A 20,459-nucleotide genomic window follows, 5' to 3' on the forward strand; every position below is an offset into this window, starting at 1 on the left:
ATACTAAGAGACATTATTGTGCTAGGCACTGTACATACACATACTAAGACAATTCTTTTGTGAAAGAGTTTACAATCTAAATTGACAAAACAGACAAAGGATGGGAGTGGGGGACTCTCCACTTTGCAGATTGAGAACTGAGATCATACAGGGAAAAGATGATGAGATTTGCCCAAGATCACACAGGACATTTATGCTGAGTTGGGTTTTGAACCTAGATTACCTGAGTCCCAGCGTAGTGCTTTAACCACAAGAACATCCTCTTGCCATATATCACCTGATTTTTTGAAAGTTAGTTAGAAATGCATAAACCAAAGATATTTATGTCTAAACTTTTAATGGTCACTGCTGGAATCCGCAAGTCTGTCCTTCTACCTGGGATGAGCAGTATATACACTCTCCTGGAAGGCTGATGAATGTGTAGGACAACTTGACTATGTCAATGGGATGCGGGGGGGCGGGAGTGAGATCCTAAAAACGAATCCTTTTATACATGGATCTATATTGTTTGTATCCACTTTTGGAAAGTGACTTTTTATGCACATTTCCTATGGAAATTCTATTCCAGATGTTTGGACCCAACTTGATGAAAGAAAGCTGATGAACCACTATGTCCCTGTGGTGCTGAACTCTGTGAACGGCCCATCCATGACTCCAACAGATGCTCCTTGTTCTCTTCTTGCCAAAAGAAGGCTAAAGGCTCAGAAGGACTGGCCTTTTCCCTTCAATTCAATCTCCTTGGATGGGCCTAGCTGCCCATCCTCACCCCCAACAATGCTATCTTCCAAAAGACATTTTAAACCTCAGCCCTCCTTTTCTGTGTGGTCTTGCTGTCTCTAAGAACATTCAAAGAGCGTAAAGCCTGTATAACTTCTTCACTGCAAGTTCCCAAAGGTATTTACAAAACAGATTTCCCCAGATAGGTTTGAATCCCATTCTAATTTTAAACAAACATTAAGAGACTATTTCTGCTGATTGGGTGACATGGTTGAGAACATATGCAATATGGCTAATTTGTTCAAGGCTTATTTGCACATATGCTGTGCTCTACTAGGACAGGGGTAGTCTAACTTTCAGAAGAGACATAAAACTGAAGTCCTGACCCTTGTGGTCATCAACTTTTAATAAGCATAGGGAGCTTAACCCTGTCTCCTGACCAAAATTTTGACCCAGGTAATTAAGTTCTGTATACCAATATTATCTTGAAATTTCAAATGAATATGGTACTCTTCCTTTCTTCCTGTCCTAAACTGTTATTTAATGTAGCTGTGCACCACTAAACACTGTTATACTGTACCCCAGAAGTGGCTGTGTTTAAGGGGAGGCTCAGATGATCCCAACACATATGTATCCTTTACCAGGCTCACAAGGGCATTGGGTGAGGCTTATTCATTTCAGGTTTGCGAAGTGCTTTGAGATCCTTAGATGAAAGGCAAGGTATAAGTGCAAGTTATTAGTTCTGTTCCTGTTCCATGTGCTCTCTCGATCATTCTTTTGTCATTATAGCAGGGATAGGGTGGTGTTAAGCAAAGTGTCAACTTGCACAACCCATTCTGTGTTTTCCCCCACAGCAGTTTGCGTGACTTGTCCCAAGAACTTGCATCTTTCAAGAAACAAAAGTAAGGCTGCAGCTTAATTCGTATGATTTTCAAGTGTCCTAAGGCATGAAAATTAAAATAATCTAGCAAGTGTTTTTGAGATGGCCACACATGACTTATTAGTCTGATGTCAGTAAGCGGAAAACCATAAGGAAAGACTTGCTGCTAGATTTAAAGAAATACACTGGGGACTGGTACTGGGATACACAAGCTCTCTTTTAAATCACTAACTTGAATACAGCCCAGAAGAGCCAGTGAGATCAACAACATCTATTTGGTTTCTGAACCATGGAAATACTGATGCTCAAGAGGTAGGGGAAGCCCCATTATGCCCTCCAACAGTCCCACTATATGGTCTTGTAAGAACCTGGCCCTCAGTTTTTACATTGTATACCTAATTTCCTGCTGCAGTTTTAGTTGGATAATGATATTGGCTATCTCTTCATCTACTAAAAAAATGGTGCAGTGCCATATTCCAACACAGAGATAATGATCTCACCACAGATATGCAGCTCTCTCTACATAAACATAGGGATCATTCACAATGAAAGGTACTGTGGACTTTCAGACTACTATGCTGTAAAGGATTTTATAATTGTTCACTAGGAACAAAATGGTTCAGAAAGCCCTAAGCACCAGCCTTAATCCAAATGACAAAATTAATTCAAACCTTTAAGACTTCCAAAAAAGTTTAAAATCAATAGATTAATATTCTTCCTCACCTTTCCCCGTCAACCATAAAATCATACTGAATTCCATCTCCAGGCCTAAGAAGGTCCAGGAGTCTCTAGTGGTCTATATGTTGTCTTCAAATCTCATGTGTCTGGGAGTTCTGTCTTTTCCCAGCATAAGGCAATACAATCTACTCAGCACTGATGAAGCCTCAACAGGAGTAGTGTGTCCAATTCTGGGCTCCACTGTTTAGGAAAGATGTGGACAAATTGGAAAGAGTCCATAGGAGAGCAACAAAAAGGTTTAGAAAACCTGACCAAAGAGGAAAGGTTAAAAACACTGGGCACGTTTAGTCTTCAGAAAAGAAGAATGAGAAGGAATATGATAAATCTTCAAATATGTTAAGGGCTGTTCTAAAAAGAGGACAGTCAGTGAGTGCTCTCCATGTCCACTGAAGGTAGGACAAGAAGTAATTGGCTTTATCTGAAGCAAGGGAGATTTAGGTTATATATTAGGAAAAACTTTCAAACTATAAGGATAACTAAGCAATGGAATAGGCTTCAAAGGGAGGTTGTGGAATCCTTGTCATTGCAGGTTTTAAAGAACAGGTTAGATAAACATCTTTCAGGGATGATCTAAGTATGCTTGGTCCTGCCTCAGTGAAGTGGGCTGGATTACATGACCTCTGAAGGTCTCTTCCAGCCCTAAGTTTCTATGATTCTATGACTCTGAGGCACCTGAGACTCTGGGAAAGTCTTAGAATCATGAAGCCAGTATCCAGCCAGAGCTCAACAGAGAGAACCATACTCCCATAAGGAGAATATCATCAATAAGAGGCCTGTGGAGGTTCAAGAGAATGAAGAAAGATGGAAGTATACGCAAAAAAAACACATTTAAAGTAACAAATGAATATGTATTAGTAGGCTGAGTGTGTATAAGGGGCCTGTAAATTATGTCTGCTCTCTTCCTCTATTAACATGTCTAGATAAACTATATTCTGGCCTTCTGCTCAATAAAGGGTTGCCAGGCGTCCTGTTTCAATCAGAATGCCTGGTTGAAAAGGGGCTGTTAAAAGTCCGGTTGGTGGTGCAGCAGGAGCCCGGGGCTTAGACAAGCTTCCTGCTGGTGCGAGGGCAGCCACAGCACACGGAGCCTCACTGATGCACCTAGGGGCTGCAGGGACCTGGTGGTCACTTCCTGGGAGCTGTGGTAAGCACTGCCAAGATCCCCCACCACAACCCTCTGCCCCAGCCCAGAATCCCTTCTGGAGCCTAAACCCCGCAACCCCCCTCACATCCCAACCCCCTGCCCCAGCCCAGAGCCGCTTCCTGCGCCCCAAATCCCTCATCCCCAGACCCACCCCAGAGCCCAAACCCCTAGCCAGAGCCCTCACCGCCTCCAAACCCCTTGGCCGCAGCCCCCTCCTGCACCGTAAACCTCTCATCCCCAGCCCCACCTCAGAGCCCGCACCTCCAGCTGGAGCCATCACCCCCACACCTCAACCCCCTGTCCCAGCCCAGAGCCCTCTCCCGCACCCTGAACCTCTCATTTCTGGCCATACCCAGAGCCTGTCCCCACAGCTCAGAGCCCATATTCCCCCCCCACACCCTAATCCTCTGCCCCAGCCTGGAGCCCTCTCCCACACCCCAAATCCTTCATCCCCGGCCTCACCCGAGACTGCACCCCCAGCCAGAGCCCTCACCCCCACCCCAGCGAAAGTGAGTGAGGATGGGGTACAGTGAGTGTTGGAGGGAGAGGGGATGGAGCGGGCAGGGGCGGGGCCTCAGAGAAGGGGAGGGCAGGGGTGTTCGGTTTGTGTGATTACAAAGTTGGCAACCCTAGCTTAATACCTTCCCAGAGCAACTCAGTTATGCTTCCAGACTTCCCTATTGCTGAAACTGAATAACCTGCAGCTAAAATACTATCTTTATGAGACTAATTGAATTGCAATAATCCAGCTATAACTAAAACAATACACCCAGGTTAATAGAATGGTAATGCCTAGCTCTTATATGTGCTTTTCATCTTTAGATCTCAACGTACTTTAAAAAGTTTAGTATTATTATCTCAATTAATGTACAGATGGGTACATGAGGCACAGAGAGGGAAGTTCTTTGCTTAAGCTCAAGCAGCAGACTAGTGAGAGCCAGGAATTGAACCCACACCTGCCACATCACAGTCTAATGCCCTATCCACTAGGCTGCACTGTAACAAACAAAATCTAAAACAGTAGAAGAAGTGCTCCGAATACAACCCTTAAACGTACACATCCCTCTCACTTTGCATCTGAAAACAAATAGCTTTTTAAAATGCAAAGTAACTAGCCTGTTCTGGTTTTATCACTAAGGCAAATCAGCCTTGTCAGAATATCATTTTAGTGGAGCTATTATACCCCAGGTGCTCCTAACAGGGAAAGCAATAACTTGGCGCAGACCTCACAGCTCTGAACAGGTGCCAGCTCTCTGCTTCTTCACCTGCCAGGGAAACAATTTGTGGTATTGTCATGCAGGCTATTCAATCCATTCTTACTTAATGACCTCTAATCCACAGAAACTAAGGAAATTCCCAAAACGATTTGAGTTCTTGCATGTTTACACAGACACAAATTAAATCCACAATAACTCCTTTTTCCTTCATAGCCACACTGCAATATTAGAGACTTCCAGGACAACCACTCCAAAGCTTCTTGTCGAACAGTGGTTGTGCATGCAGTAGCGGTAATGGGAGAACAAAATAGGGTGACCACACTTCCCGTTTTGGCTGGAACAGTCTTTTTTTTTAAGCCCTGTCCTGGCCGTCCTGACTTTTTTGGCAAAAGTGGGCCTTTGTCCCATTTGCTCTTGCCAAAGGCCCACTTTGATCAAAACATTGAGGAACATGGGTGTGGCTGGGATGAGTAGTGATGCCAGCCTTGCGTGAGGAGGGTGGGGGCAGGCAGGGCTCAGGCGAGCAGCAACTCCCAGTCTGGGGGGGGGGGGGAGGAGGAGGGGAGGGCGGCTCAGATAAGCAGCACCCCCTTGCCTCGCAAGAGGAGCGGGGATGGCACTCCGGTGAGTGACTTGGGTCAGTCCCCCACTCGGGGAGAGGGAGGGGCCTCAGGCTATCCCCACACAGTGTCCCATTTTCCCTTTGGGAAATATGGTCACCCTAGAACAAAAACTCTGCTCCTCCTTCCATCTTCCTCTCTTGAAGCAGCAAATCCTCAGACTGGGAAAGTTTGCATTTCCCCGCCCCTTGTATTCAGAAGAGGATAGCCCAGAAAGCAGAAGTCACTAACTACTCTGCATAGAAAGCCCTCTTTCCCACCACTCTCTAATAATCAAACAAATACTGCAGAAATAACTGACACCCAACCAGCATCCTGCGTAAGTTAAACCAAAATAAGAGTTTCCACATAGGGATTTGTATCAGTTTAACACAGAGATTTAAGTTAAATTGAGGCAACTATCCCACGTAGGCAAGGCCTTGATTTAGAGGCACAAATACCTGGATGATGAGCAAGATACAATATATCTGCTTTAATATCTGCAGTCCTACTGCAACTTGTAAAGTGAGTAAATAATTGTATATGGACTAGAATAATTAATCCTGTGTCTGTGCAATTGTTGGGTTTCTGTCTCATATATTGTCTTTGGCTATTAATGGTTTTTTTCTTTTGTTTTTACAGGAGTGATTTTACAAAACAGTTTTGTTTGAATATTAACCTTTAAAACAGACTCTTTAAAGTTTCAAAAACACATAAGATAACACTGAACAGTTCCTATTTCTAGCTCTATACAACTTGAACTGGAACAAGGTGTTGATTTCTCTCCTGAGGAAGAATCTATTCCTTGTGCACAAAGCTTTCTGAACACTTAGAAGCTATGACATTACATTAATAAACTATCCATTCAAAAAAAAAAAATCTTTCCTTAAAAATGTTACTGGCAAAATGGATTAGAATGATAAAGAAGTTATGTTTGATCAAAGTTCTTAATAAAAGAGGTAAACATTCATCTGGAGCTCTCTCATCTGAAAACTATTTCTCTCTATAAATACATATTTGCAAAAGTAAACATTTCCAAGCGCCATGAAATATGGTAAATGTTAACAAAATTAATTAAAGTCATTACAGCTAAAGAAAGAGGGAAAGGACTTTATTATATTAAAATTTTAACCCACTCACATACAAGATGGAATTTCTAATAAAAAATTTCTAATTACAAAAATCTGGTTTGTCACACTCACCCACTGTAAATTGCTCTGCCCGTTTTGTTTCCTTCATTATTGGAGACTGCCATAACTATGGCTTTTTAAAATTATGTTATTTTAAAATATCAATATTAGTAATATTAATTTGTGCTCATGTAGTACCCTTCATCCACACACATTTCAGAGGAATTGCAAAACAAATTTTTTTACTGCCCTTCTAAAATGTATAAAAAGAGTCCCATTATTGTTTCCTTGCCACTGTCACACCCTGGAAACATCAGATTTGACAGGTCATATTATACAAGGCTGTACCTTGATCTGCCGGAGTGTCTCCATCTAGATGAGAGAAGACGCCATGCTAATTTAAAAAAATATTGCTTCAGTATTCACTTTTTTCAAAAGCAGACATTGGCTAAGTATTTGTGAATTTATTTAAAACAAACAAACAAAACCACTTCCCTAGTTACAGAACTTGAATTAGTGCACCATTTAAAAACGTACAGGATTAAAAAAAAAAATAGAGCAAAAATATAGGAGAGGATTGCAAAAAAAAAAAAAAAAAAATCTTATCCCATATGAAATTCTGCCCTCATGTCCATCTCAAGTAAGTATCAATATACCCATTTTTACAGAGAGACAAACTGAGGCATACAACACTGAAGTGTCCCATCACTGCTCACACACCAAGTCAGGGGAAGAACACAGAAGAGCCCAGGAACCCCCAGCTCCTAGGCCTGTGCTCTAACCACGCTGCCTTGTTCTATCTGAATTTTAACACTGTAGACCCAAATGACAAACACACATTAAAATACAATCCTCAAGATGTTTATACAGCCAAATATCCACGTAACAGATGATAATCTTATTATAAGCCACTGCTATCTATTAACCCTTCATTTTTTCCCTTTTGCTTTCATTTGAATTGTGAAATAGATATGTAATAGTTCTTCATTATTTATCCACAGAGCCAATAAAGCTTCTTGATATATTATTAAATGTATCAATTTTATTTTGTGCTTCACATATCATCCTCTTGCCACCTACAGCTTGTCTGAGTGAGGTCATCCATTCACCCCCAGCTGAAGGTGAAATGTCTGGCCAGTGCCGCAGTATCATTTGATTCACTATGATTAATGCAATTTTTAACAAAGATTTGTGATCTCAATTTATGTAGTAAATTTGGAATAGCACTCAATACACATAAGGTTGGAACAGGTTTTTATATCTATATTCCCAGGCATCCATGATTTTACTCATAGCACCGCCTCTCATCAAGTTGTTAATAAATTTGCAAAGCCACATTATATAGCTAAAATCCCTCTTTAGCAAGTGTATACCCTCAAAAGAACCCCACTGCTTTATGATGTAGAGATGGTGTATTTTCAAAGTGCTAATACATGAGAAGATGGAATATTCTGAACCATTTTAATTTCAGTTTGGACTCTGACAGCTTCACAATTCTTTTCCCCATAATCTTTGCTGATGAATTTCTGCATATGTTGCCCAACAGCCTTCTCCTAAAATAGATTTTAAATATAATGACTTCACCATTACCATTAGTCTTTAACAGAAAATTGTAGAAGATAGATGCCTGGGGTGTTTCAGCTCTATGCTCCTTTAGTGATCAGTGTCAACTATTCTCTGGTAGGATTTCTGAATTTGCACCCGCTTTTTTCCTCCCCTCACACCATGCACAATTAGGTTTTAAGCAGCTGACAGGAACAGTGGTGAAGAAGAAGTGGAAGAAAGCATTTTTACAGCAGGTGTGTAATGATGCTACAGTTTGAGCAGACCTGCATGCATGATATTGTAGGCATGGTCGTCATCAGTCTCAACATTAAAAAACCCAACAAAACTTTTCCAGTCCATTTTACATATTTTTGTGTCATTTTTTTAAAAAATGACACAATGGACCAAATCGTGATCCATCACAGAAGGGCAAAATTTGGATTAGGGTCTATATCGGGGTAGGCAAACTTTTTGGGGGTTGGGATACAGGAGTGGGCTCCGGCTAGGGGTGTGGGCTCTGGGAGGGGGCTGGGGTACAGGACGGTACTCCGGGATGGGACTGAGGTGTTTGGAGGGCAGAAGGGGGATCAGGGCTGGGGCAGGGGGTCAGGGGTGCAGGCTCTGTGCGGTGCTTACTTCAAGCAGCTCCCAGAAGCAGTGGCTTATCCCCACTCCGGCTCCTATGCGGAAGCACAGCCAAACAGGTCTGCGGGCTGCCCCGTCCACAGAAGCCGCCCCTGCAGCTTCCATTGGCTGCAGTTCCTGGCCAGTGGGAGCTGCAGGGGCCGCGTTTGGGGCGGGGGCAGGGTGTGGAGTCCCCTGGCTGCCCCTATGTGTAGGAGCCGGAGGTAGGAAATGCTGTTGTTTCTATGAGCCGCGCGGAGCGGGGCAAGCCCCCGACCCACTCTCCGGCAGGAGCTCGAGGGCCAGATTAAAACGTCTGGTGAGCCGGATGCGGCCCTTAGGCTGAAGTTTGCCCACCTCTGGTCTACATAATAAGATTCCAGGATTGTCACTATCTGTCTCTCTAAAACCTAGAACGTCTGTTAGTGATGGAAATAGCTACAAGCATAGTTGAGAGCTCTTTTTGTTTAGAATATGACCCAGTTCAATAAATCACTGGATTTCAAAGTCCGTTACCATCCAGTTTATAAATTTTCAGCCATTCTGACTGTACCAATTACACCCATGAGGTGTACAGCCACAGCAAGGAATGCATGCCATACCAAGAGACCTAGACCCCAGTGATATCAGAAGTAACACAACCAATCACTACCCTTATTCTGCAGCTAATCTGCATGCAATGATTGCATTGGTTGTGGGAGAGAGAAAGCACAGATGGTGGATTACTACACCCACTGCCACACCAGTGCAATAGCAAGAGCTCTCAGCTATTAGTTGTAATAATAATTTTTAAAACCCCACCTTAATCAAGGAAGGACAAATGACAAACAAAATTACTAGAGTAAATTTGACAAACAAATTTTTCAGGTAGTTCAATAAAAACAAAAAACTGATTAGCAGTCACACTATTTCATTTTCATGCCCTTGCCCGGCACGTTACTACTTAGAACAGAAGCACTAAGTTAGAACAGAAGCACTAAGTTAGAACAGAAGCACTAAGTTAGAACAAAAAGCTGTTTTTGTTGCATTTCCAGTCTGACCAGCTGCAGGAAGTACCAGAAATCTAAGGGAAGAGTTAAGAGGCTCAGATAAGATCTGAATGTCTGAAATCTTAGTGGAACAGAACCTTTCAATAGGTGCAGGTTCAACCATCTTTAATTTATGATTTAAACAAAATTGCTTTTAATTAGCAGTCATCAATTTCCAGATCTCATTTGAGACATCTTACTTCATAAGAAAACTTCCCAGGCATTTTCCGAGACTTACCTAAAACTCCATACTCCGAAAGGGAGCTATTGCACACAGTGTAGGGGGCTTGCTGTTCCCAGAGGTGATTCATGGGAACACATGTCCTCTTGTCAACTTCTTGATCATGGAGTACATGGTGGCGATGGCTACAAACAGATGTAGATACAAATGATTATTTGGCTATATTTTTTCATATGTTCCCAAAGAGTTTCTAAGATTTAAGAGGTAAATTAATATGTCCTGGCAACTGACTTCAATGGAACTACCTCTTCTATACACCATTATAGCGCCTGTCTGAATCACAGAAGTACCACCATACATAAGGGTAGAGTATTCACATAAAAATAAGTGTTCTTTCACGGGCTATTCACAGTTGGTTTTTCGACACCGGAGAGATTAGAGAGTTGTAAAAATGCATCAGTATCACTGCAGTTTTTGCTAAAAACATTTGTAAAAAGAATAAAAATTTAGAAGATCTTTTACAGTTAATATTCGGTTATTAAAATAGCATTATGCCTTCTCTAGCAGATAGAATACCGTAGTTTTGTTGCTAGGTAATAGGTATGGAAGCTAGACTGGTATTTCTGCACTCCAAACAACATGAAAGATGGACACCATTGCACAGAAGGTAGCCATTTCACAAATTACAACGAGCTGTGAAATTCTATTAGTCCTCTTACTCAAATGACAGTGGTTTGTCTTTTTACAGCAAAGTATCACCTATTGAGTATTTTTAAGGACTAAGACTTAGAACAGTTGCATCCTCTTCCTCACTTTACACTGCCATTCCCACCTTTTACAGCTCTCCAGAACTTCATTAATCAGCATTAGAATGGTGCACCAAGGAACATTATCAAAACAGAGATGACTGAAGTAATTACTGTAATCCATTAACTCCCTGAGCAAGACTAACTGAGTGAATCACACCAATATGTTCAGTTCTACAACCACTAAGGTAAGGAGGGCTATTACACTGATAATAGCTATTATGTGCTGTGTAGCTGCTGATGCTGAACAAATTAGAGACAGACTCTTTCTGTAGTCCTCTGTTCTAATGCATCTTAGCAAAACAGCTCTCATATCTATATAGAAATTAATTAATAGCATAAGAGCAGGGACAGGCGGGATTATTGAAGACAACACTAAAAACAGGATAAAGGGTAGCTCTGAGGCAGGAATGCTCTCTTGATACTACCTCCCTTCCCCTACCCCTGAAACCCACCAGGGGAAAATAAAACTAATATATGGCATGCTTTTGGGGAAGACAATTAAGTTCCCTAGTAGATGCTGACTAGAGTAAGCATAGCTGGAGAGCCACTTCATCAGAATTATACAGACACAAAAATCACGTCTTGATGTTGCACTGACCCTTGGCAGTCTCTCTGCAACTCTTCATGCTGATGCAGATTCAGGTTCCCTCCCTCTACCCCCTGTCCTCCCTCATTCCTAGGTGCTGAAAGAGAAAGGGACTGTACTTTTACCTGCAGCAGTATCCAGCTCCCTTTCTACTGCTAATTATAAACAATATGGAGTGCTGAGGTGGGAAGTAAAAGGCTCATTATAAATTCTACTCTTTTAGCTGATCTGCATGTTTACTAGTGAGAGCTAATGGGATAGTGTCCCCTCAGAGAAGAAACAGGACTCTTAACATTAATATAATGGGGATCCTGCGTGGAGGCCGCTGGATACGGGACAACCCTTTGTATCTTGTTCCAGATCCCTGACTAGCCTCTGTTGCCCAGTGTCACCACAAAGATATGGCTGAGTCCTGGTGTGAACCAAACAGTTATGGAAAGTACTGTTGACTACACTACTGCTAACACCTTAGGAAGCTACAAGATAGCAAAAACAATAATGAACAACTGCCCTGATGTTCTCATTATGGCAATACAGTACTTCTAAAATACTAATTGCATATCTCTCAAATTTTACTTAATTTGATTTTTATAGTAATCACAGGTTGAAGCAAGGGTACACTGGATACAATCACAGTTGCCAACTTTCACATGGTAAATAAACACCCCAACTTTCACAATAAGCCAAAAATCAAGCTAATCCAATTTAAAAAAAAAAAAAAAAGGCCAAAACAAGCCAATCCCTAAGAATCCCAATACTCTATAAAAAGAAAAGAGAAGGAGTACTTGTGGCACCTTAGAGACTAACCAATTTATTTGAGCATAAGCTTTTGTGAGCTACAGCTCACTTCATCGGATGTATGTATAAAGTGAGCTGTAGCTCACAAAAGCTCATGCTCAAATAAATTGGTTAGTCTCTAAGGTGCCACAAGTACTCCTTTTCTTTTTGCGAATGCAGACTAACACGGTTGTTACTCTGAAACTAATACTCTATGATACTAGATCCCCTCAGCGTGCAGCCTGGGACTGTGGTGGGCCTGCTGTGCACCCCTGACTCTCTCCCCCCTTGCCGGGAGCCAATCAAAAAAAAGAAGCAACAAGCTACAAGCCAAAAACTAGCCAACAAGCAACTCACAAACTAATTAAGCCAAAAACAAGCCCAATTTCTGCATTTTTTTCAAGGGTTTGGCATGTCTGGATAAGGCTCATTCCTCAATCTCTTGTAGAAGGACTTGTTCTAATATCAATGCATGGGAATTTTGGGAAACTCCTGTTAATGATTATGGGAGTGACACACATTTATTATAACACATCAGGTCACATAATCAGTGAACAACAGACAAGATTTATTTAAAGCTACACAGACTCTTAGCTGTGCCCCCATGCCTAGAAAATGTTTCTGCCTCTTTCCCCTGCTGAAAATCAGTCTGAATATTACATGTTAAGCCGTACAAATTTCTACAGGGATTTTTTTTCCACACTTCTTTTTAAATACCATCATTTGATATACTATGACCTAGCCTGATTTTTGGGAGTACTTTCTAATTTCATTCCATATTGTCCAGCTGTTCCTAATCAATTGCAATTAAGATATACAGTCATTCCACTCTAGCAAAAGCACTTGACAGATCCTTCCCGCTGCTGCAGGCAAACATGAGCTTAACAGTAAAGCAAGAGCAGGCTACCATAAATCAAACAGTTATGATCATGGAAGACTTTAGTGTTCAACACCACAAGCATTTATGTTATTTCATTTTTACTAGGGCTGTCAATCAATCACAGTTAACTCATGTGATTAATGAAAAAATGCAATTAAGAATATTAATCGCGATTAATCACATTTTTAATCGCACTGTTAAACAATAGAATACCAATTGAAAATGTATTAAATATTTTTGGATGTTTTTCTACATTTTCAAATATGTTGATTTCAGTTACAACACAAAAAATAAAGTGTACACTGCTCACTATATTTATTTTTTATTACAGATATTTGCACTATAAAAATGACAAAAGTAGTAGTATTTTTCAGTTCACCTCATACAAGTATTGTAGGCAATCTCTATCATGAAAGTGCAACTTACAGATATAGATTTTTTTTGTTTACGTAACTGCACTCCATAACAAAACAATGCAAAACTTTAGAGCCTAGCAGTCCGCTCAGTCCTACGTCTTGTTCAGCCAATCAATAACAGAAACAAGTTTGTTTACATTTATGGGAGGTAGTGCTGTCCGGTTCTTATTTACAATGTCACCCGAAAGTGAGAACAGGCATTCACATGGCATCACAGATCAGCTAAACATTCATATGCTTCTTTCTGCTTCGACCACCATTCCAGAGAACATGCTTTCATGCTGATGATGCTTGTTAAAAAAAAATGCATTAATTAAATTTGTGACTGAACTCCTTGGAGGAGAATTGTAGGTCTCCTGCTCCACGATTTTGCCTGCATTCTGCCACGTATTTTGTGTTATCCTTGTCTCAGATGACGACTCAGCATATGTTGTTTGATTTAAGAATACTTTCACTGCAGATCTGACAAAACACAAAGAAGGTTCCAATATCAGATTTCTAGAGATAGCGATAGCACCCAAGGTTTAAGAACCTGAAGTGCCGTCCAAAATCTGAGAGGGATGAGGTGTGGAGCATGCTTTCAGAAGTCTTAAAAGAGCAACACTCTGATGGAGAAACTACAGTACCTGAACCACCAAAAAAGAAAATCAGCCTTCTGTTGGTAGCATCCGACTCAGATGAGGAAAATGAACACGCGTCGGTCTGCACTGCTTTGGATCATTATTGAGCAGAATCCGTCATCAGCATGAACACACGTCCTCTGGAATGGTGGTTGAAGCATGAAGAAACATATGAATCTTTAGCGCATCTGACACAAATATCTTGCAACGCCAGCTACAACAATGCCATGCAAATGCCTGTTCTCACTTTCAGGGATACTGTAAACAAGAAGCGGGCAGCATTATCTCCTGCAAACATAAAAAAAATTGTTTGAGCGATTGACTAACAAGAAGTAGGACTGAGTGGACTTGTAGGCTCTAAAGTTTTACATTGTTTTGTTATGGAGTGCAGTTATGTAATAAAAATAAATCTACAATTGTAAGTTGCACTTTCAGGATAGAGATTGCACCACAGTACTTGTTTGAGGTGAATTTAAAAATACTATTTCTTTTGTTGGTCATTTTTACAGTGCAAATATTTGTAATCAAAAATAAATATAAAGTGAGCACTGTATACTTTGTATTCTATGTTGTAATTGAAATCAATAATATTTGAAAATGTAGAAAACATCCAAAAATATTTAAATAAATGGTATTGTATTACTTTTTTTAAAATCACACAACAGCCCTGATTTTCCAAAAGGCTGATTAATAAATTCCAGTGCTATAATCAGATAGAGTAGGAGCCTCATGTCACTTAAGAGAAGTCATTTAAACTAGCAAGTGGTTTTGTGTTCCCTATAGGTATGTCTACACTGCAGCTGTCAGGTGCAATTCCCAGTGTGATCACACAGACGTGTACTAGCTCCGCTCAAGCTAACGCACTAAAAATAGCATGGACATTGCAGCTCAGGCTGGCATCCAAGCTTGGACCCTGGGGGTCAAGTGAGCTTGGAGTCAGGTGGCTTGTCCAAGTGGTTACCTGTGTCACAATGTTAAAACTGCTAGTTTTAGAGTACTGAGTCTGTCTACTCACACTGGGAACCACACCCAACAGCTGCAGTTTAGACATACCCTATGTGGCTACGCAGCCACTAAGTTATTTACTTCCTTACACTTGCATTGAAATCAGGCTGTTTGTTCTAAAAAGAAAATTATCCCACAAGCTATATTACAGAATCAGGATGTTGCCTTGTTGCAGGTCTATGCAAGAATGCCACTATATTAATCATCACCTTAAGAGAGCTGAATAATGCCCTGATTCTACAAAGAACTGAGCACCTTAACTCCTACCTGAATTTAAGGAGAGCTGGGGTGCTGAGCATCTCCCTGGATGTGCTGAGCACCTTACGAAAACAGATCCTAACACTGAAGCTAGGAAGATAAATCCACTGAAAGTATCTCTTTTTAAAAAATGCTTGCCCCAATGATTCTGTTAAAATGACAGTAAAAGAACAAGGGGGAGAAGAAAGCCTCAGAGGTCTGATAGTAAATGAAGTTAAGCAGAAACATGTGGAGCTGCATACCAGAAGGAAACAGGCTAACAGGCCAAATTGGTTCATCGTGAGTTACTGTAGGCAATCACAATTAAGCATAGGGCAGCTGCTAGTTCATCCACTACCAGCAATGGGCTTCGCATCAAAGGATTCAATTAAATACATCATTAAGATTTTATTCCATTGAGAGTCAGATCGGGACAGGGGCACCACTTACATTTTGTCAAGCAATCGAATTCTGTATTCATTCAGGTCTAAGGCCCTGTGTAAACCATGATTCTGCCTCCCCATTGTTGTGGGGGGAAAATCATAGTATTGAGCTAATTCAACTGCTTGTGGCAGGGATTGGGAGTGTGGGGGGGTATCACTATGTGCCACCATCCATCTGGCTCAGCTCCAACCCAGACCGCTGCTTCCTGCCTGTTTGGTTGGCCAGTGGGGAGAGAGGAGTGGCATTGAAAACATGCAGTAATTAGGAGCCCCACACCAGCTCCCAGCAGGCTCGGGAGAGAGACCGCTTGAAGCATGGGGATAATATTGCTCCATCTTGTCTAATGACATAGTGCAAAGCTACAGTGTTGTCTGTCTGCATTTGTATTGTGGGTCCCTGAAGAGGAGGTGGGAATGCTTTGCATGCCAGGTAGCTGGCTCTGAGCTTTAAAACATTTCTATGAAGGAGAGTTTCCTGAGAGGACCACAAGCCTGAATTTGAAGCTGATCTAGGTAAACCGCCCCACCCCACATGGAAACATCTGTTACCAGAGTCTTGGCAGGTAGAAATGCTTAGAAGAGTACAGTATCATGCATCTGAGGAGATCCTTCCACCAGTTTAAATGAGGAAAGGATTTCTTGGGGGACCATGACCACCACATGCACGGTGGTCTTAGGCAGATACAGATTTCAACCACTCTTGCATAGAGCATAGGTGAAGTCTGGCATGCTGTGTAACAAGTGCATTAGGTCACAGAAATAAGAGCCATGTTTCACTGATGTTCTTGGGTGGGCTTGGAGCTGGTTGATGAGACCTACTATGGTATGAAATCTCTGCTGTGAGAAGTAGGCCTTGTTGTCCTGAAGTCTAATACCACTTCTGTGAGCTACGCTCTGAGTCTGAGTCAGTGTGGATTTCTCTCTCGACTTAATGGTAGACTTGTATCCCTTGTCTCTTTAGATGAGCTGCCAGGACTGCTGAATATTCTTGATGCTGTAGAAAAGACCAAAGAGTAGGACTTGTACTGGTCGAGAGATGTGCCTACCAGGAATCTGAGGTTTTTGCTATGGGCCAGATGGATTGATATACGGAAATAGGCATCTTGCATGATGAGAGCAGCAAACCAGCTCCGAAGATCCAAAAAGGGGATTTCAGAGGCAAAAGTCACCATCCTGAAGTTGAAATGTCAAATGAAGATTTTGATATGTCAAAGGTCCCAGATGGGGTGCAAATCCCCTTTCCCTTTTTGAATAAGAGGGGAAAAAAAAGGAATAAAAATAGCTGCTCCTGAACTTCAAGGTCCCATTGCTCCAATTTGTAGAAGGGGTCTACTTGTTTTAACAGTCAGAAGAAGGGTACCCAAAAAAGAGATCCAGAAACTAGGGAGAGGTGGTAAGGAACTGGAACTGAATAGGATACCTCTTGCTTATGATCTCCAGGACCCAGCGATCTGAGGTAATCCTAGCCCAAACTAAAAAAGCCTTTCTGAAAATAAAAAAGGCAGCTGTCCAGAGGTGGTAGAAGAGGTGTAAGAATGCAAAAAAATTCTCTGGTAGTTCTATCAGGTTCTCAATGATGGCATCAAACCTGCAGCCAGGGGGAAGTCCTAGACTGCGAGGGAGCAGAAAAGACAGCAGAGGGTTGGTCATGATGGAATATCTGTCTCACCCTCAGTGGCTCTGAGGTCCTCTATGGCTGATTGTAACATTGGATATAGGTACTGGCTAAAAGACTGCTCTTGCGGTGATCATTTTCTCCTTGTGGTTGGGACACAAAGACCCTGTAACAGGGTGCTTGGAGGGCCAGGCAGCCTAGTTGTTGGTGCACCTGACCTCTAGGCAAGGTGCCTAAGTCTTTTACGTGGTGGGGTAGGGGGACCCAGGCCCTCCCTCTCCACCTGGTGCCATCTCAGGGTCCCATGTGAGCCAACCCCTGAACAGGGGGACCTCTCAGCAGGGAGTCAAAATCCACTGCCCTGGGCTACTTCTTAGCACTGTCCCTTCAGTTTGGGGTGTGGCCCCTATAGTCCAAGTCACTGGAGTGACTTGCCTCCAGTAGCACCCCCTCATGGACTTGCTGCAGTGCCCTGCTGTTGTGTCAGGTTCCTTTGGGTGAGGCAGCCATAAGTTTAGTGAGGCCAAACTCCACAATGTCCCTGTGCTTCAATCACCCATCTACCTCAGTTGCTGGAGGCTCCTAGGTCTCCTCCACAGTCTCCCTTGGCTGGGAAGACAGTGCTTACTCCCTGGTGGAAGCCTTGGCTGGCAGGCTAGTGACCCTTCCTTTCACCTAGGGAGGCAGCTAGTTCATGCCTCTTCACTGGTCAGATTCAGATTGAGCCAGGTTCTCTCTTATTCTCTCCCCTCCAGGCCTGCCATTGGCTACAGGTATAATGGAGCGGGACTAGCTGGGCCCAAAGGCTCTCTTTAACCCCTGCCATGCTGGTTGGCAGTTTCTCCATTTCATCAGAGGCCCAAAGAGCTCAGAACCATCCTTGAATCTTTGAAGGAATGGAGGGCATCATCTGTATAATGTTAAATAGTTCGTTGCCCTCAAATTGGAGGGCCTTGATAGTGGCTTGGACCTCCCTGGGCATCCTTGAGGACTGAAGCCATGTTGACCTCCTCATGGCTAATGCAGTGGCCATAGTGCACACCAGTGTCAGACATGTCCAGCACAGCCTGTAATGAAGTTTAGGCAGTCAACTGTCCCTCCACCGTGATAGACTTAATCCTGGTACTCCTTCGGAGGACAACTTAACCCCGTATATTTGGAGAGAATATTTAACCACCTTCATATGGAGGCTAGCAGATGAATACACTTTGTGGCCCGAGACATCCAATTTTGTTGGGTCCTTCTCTCTTGGTATGGTCTTTGGAGGTCTCTGCTGTCTTGATCCCTCTTGAGCAGCAGCCACTATGTTTGAAGAAAAAGTGACATACTGAACACCACTCCAGGATACGTCCTTTTCCCTCGCAGTGGAGGGCATCAGGAATGCCCATTGTTAATAGACATATAAGCATCATGTGAGGGACAAGTCTCAAATCCTGGAGATTTAGCCTCTGCCACTAGATTTATATATACTAGATTTAGCTAGTATCCCTGCATGAGGGAAGAGGAGCTAGCCTAACTGAAGCTTATCTAAGGAAAAATTATGGTCTTCAGTTTGAACTCCACTGCCCTGCCCTCAGGTGACAAACGGTCATCCCCACCCCGTAGATTCCTTTGCAAATTTGAAAGTCCCATTCCTGTTTGCTCGGTGACGCGTGCAGTGGTCTCAGCGCATCTTTCCAGGTGGCCATGCCTGGTTCACGCACCCAGCGATCCCCCGCTTGGAGCAATGCTGAGCTGCTGGACCTCATCTGCATTTGGGGAGAGGAAGCTGTGCAGTCCCAGCTGCGCTCCTGCCATGGGAATTATGATACCTACAGACAGATTTCACTATGCATGACAGAAAGGGGCCATGACCAGGACACATTGCAGTGTAGGGTAAAAGTGAAGGAGCTGCGAATGCCTACCACAAGGCATGGGAGGCAAACTACCACTCCGGTGCTGCGCCCACGAGCTGCCGGTTCTACAAAGAGCTGGACACAATACTCGGTGGCGATCACCTCCACTGCAAAGGCCCCTGTGGCTATTTCATTGGCTCACGTGCCAGTCGAGAGTAGACCAAGCCAGGAGGAGGAAATCATGGACAAATAGAGGGAGTGGGACCCAGAGGCAGAGGATGACTCGGAGGTCAGAGATGCATGCCCAGGAGCTCTTTTCTACCCTGGAGGAGCCTAGCCAACCACAGCAGTCGGATCTTGGTGAAGTGCAAACAGGAGAGGAGGTCTTGTGGCTCATGTGTGCTTGCCTGGGGTGAGCCAGTTAGTGACAGGTGTGAGAGTACAGGCTGTGTTTTAAAGCACTGAACTAGTGTTGTCTGTGTTGCAAACAATATCGCTTCTGTAAAATGTTGCATTTAAACTTCACAGAGATGACCTTGGGAGGCCAGCCTCCCTTATCGGCAGCAGAATGGCTGCGCAGAATTAGCAACTGGCCACGAAGAACTGAGGAGGACTTTCTCCATGAGGTTATGATGCACTCTGCTGCTGAGAAACAGGAATTGAAGGAAAGGCGGGACAGCAAGAAGAGGGAACGAAAGGAGAACGCGGCACACCAGAAAGAAGTGGAGCGGTTCTTAAATGTTATGGAGCGCCAAGTTGACACGCTCAAGGCAACACTGGCTCTTCAAACCAAGCAGCTCCACACCCACCCTCCCCTGCAGCTGCTGTCACAAAACTCTTTCCCATGTGCCCCATACACACTGCCACCCCACTGTTATCAACCTCCTGGCTCCACTCTCTACCCACAGCATTCCACTCCTCCCTCCTCGCAGTCCAGCAGCGTGGACTCCTATTACCCATTGCACTCAACACCCATCCCTCTGCAGTTTGGCCCTGCTGACGTACAGCACCCGCTGCATTGTACTCCAAAGGAGAAGGTTGGGTATGACTCCTGGACATACACAATTCTGTAGCTGTCCTGGGACCACTCGTCCTCTGGAGACTCTCTCTTTCCCCATTCTCCTCCCTGCTGATGTATTTTTGTTGTTTGACTCTCTCCTCCAGTTGTCGTCTTTTAATAAAAGAATTGTGTTGGTTTGAAAACAAACAATCTTTATTCTATTAAGTGAAAGCAAAAAGAGCACTGCAAAGCAACATACAATTATGTTAAGGTCCCTTCTTGCATCACGTGCACCAATCACCTCCTAGCATTAAAAGCACTAAAATCCCAAGTATAGCAACAAATATTAGTGGCTTTCAGCCCCAAATTGCAACTGATCCTTATGGCCCCACACTGTGCCCCTCTAATAGCCCTGGTCTCTGGCTGTTCAAAC

At 43.0% G+C, this 20,459-nt stretch overlaps 1 protein-coding gene across 2 annotated transcripts in view; it reads right to left on the reverse strand.

Annotated features, from left to right (window-relative positions):
- OGDHL (oxoglutarate dehydrogenase L) overlaps positions 1–20,459 on the reverse strand; it is a 116,007-nt gene that overhangs the window by 22,894 nt on the left and 72,654 nt on the right. For both annotated transcript variants that reach the window (XM_084635419.1, XM_084635418.1), the window contains exon 16: positions 9,861–9,988. In XM_084635419.1, the coding sequence (XP_084491545.1) occupies positions 9,861–9,988 (128 nt within the window). The remainder of the gene's footprint in view (positions 1–9,860; positions 9,989–20,459) is intronic.

Source organism: Lepidochelys olivacea (genome assembly GCF_965140295.1).
Source record: "Lepidochelys olivacea isolate rLepOli2 genome assembly, chromosome: 7".
Taxonomy (NCBI): domain Eukaryota; kingdom Metazoa; phylum Chordata; order Testudines; family Cheloniidae; genus Lepidochelys; species Lepidochelys olivacea.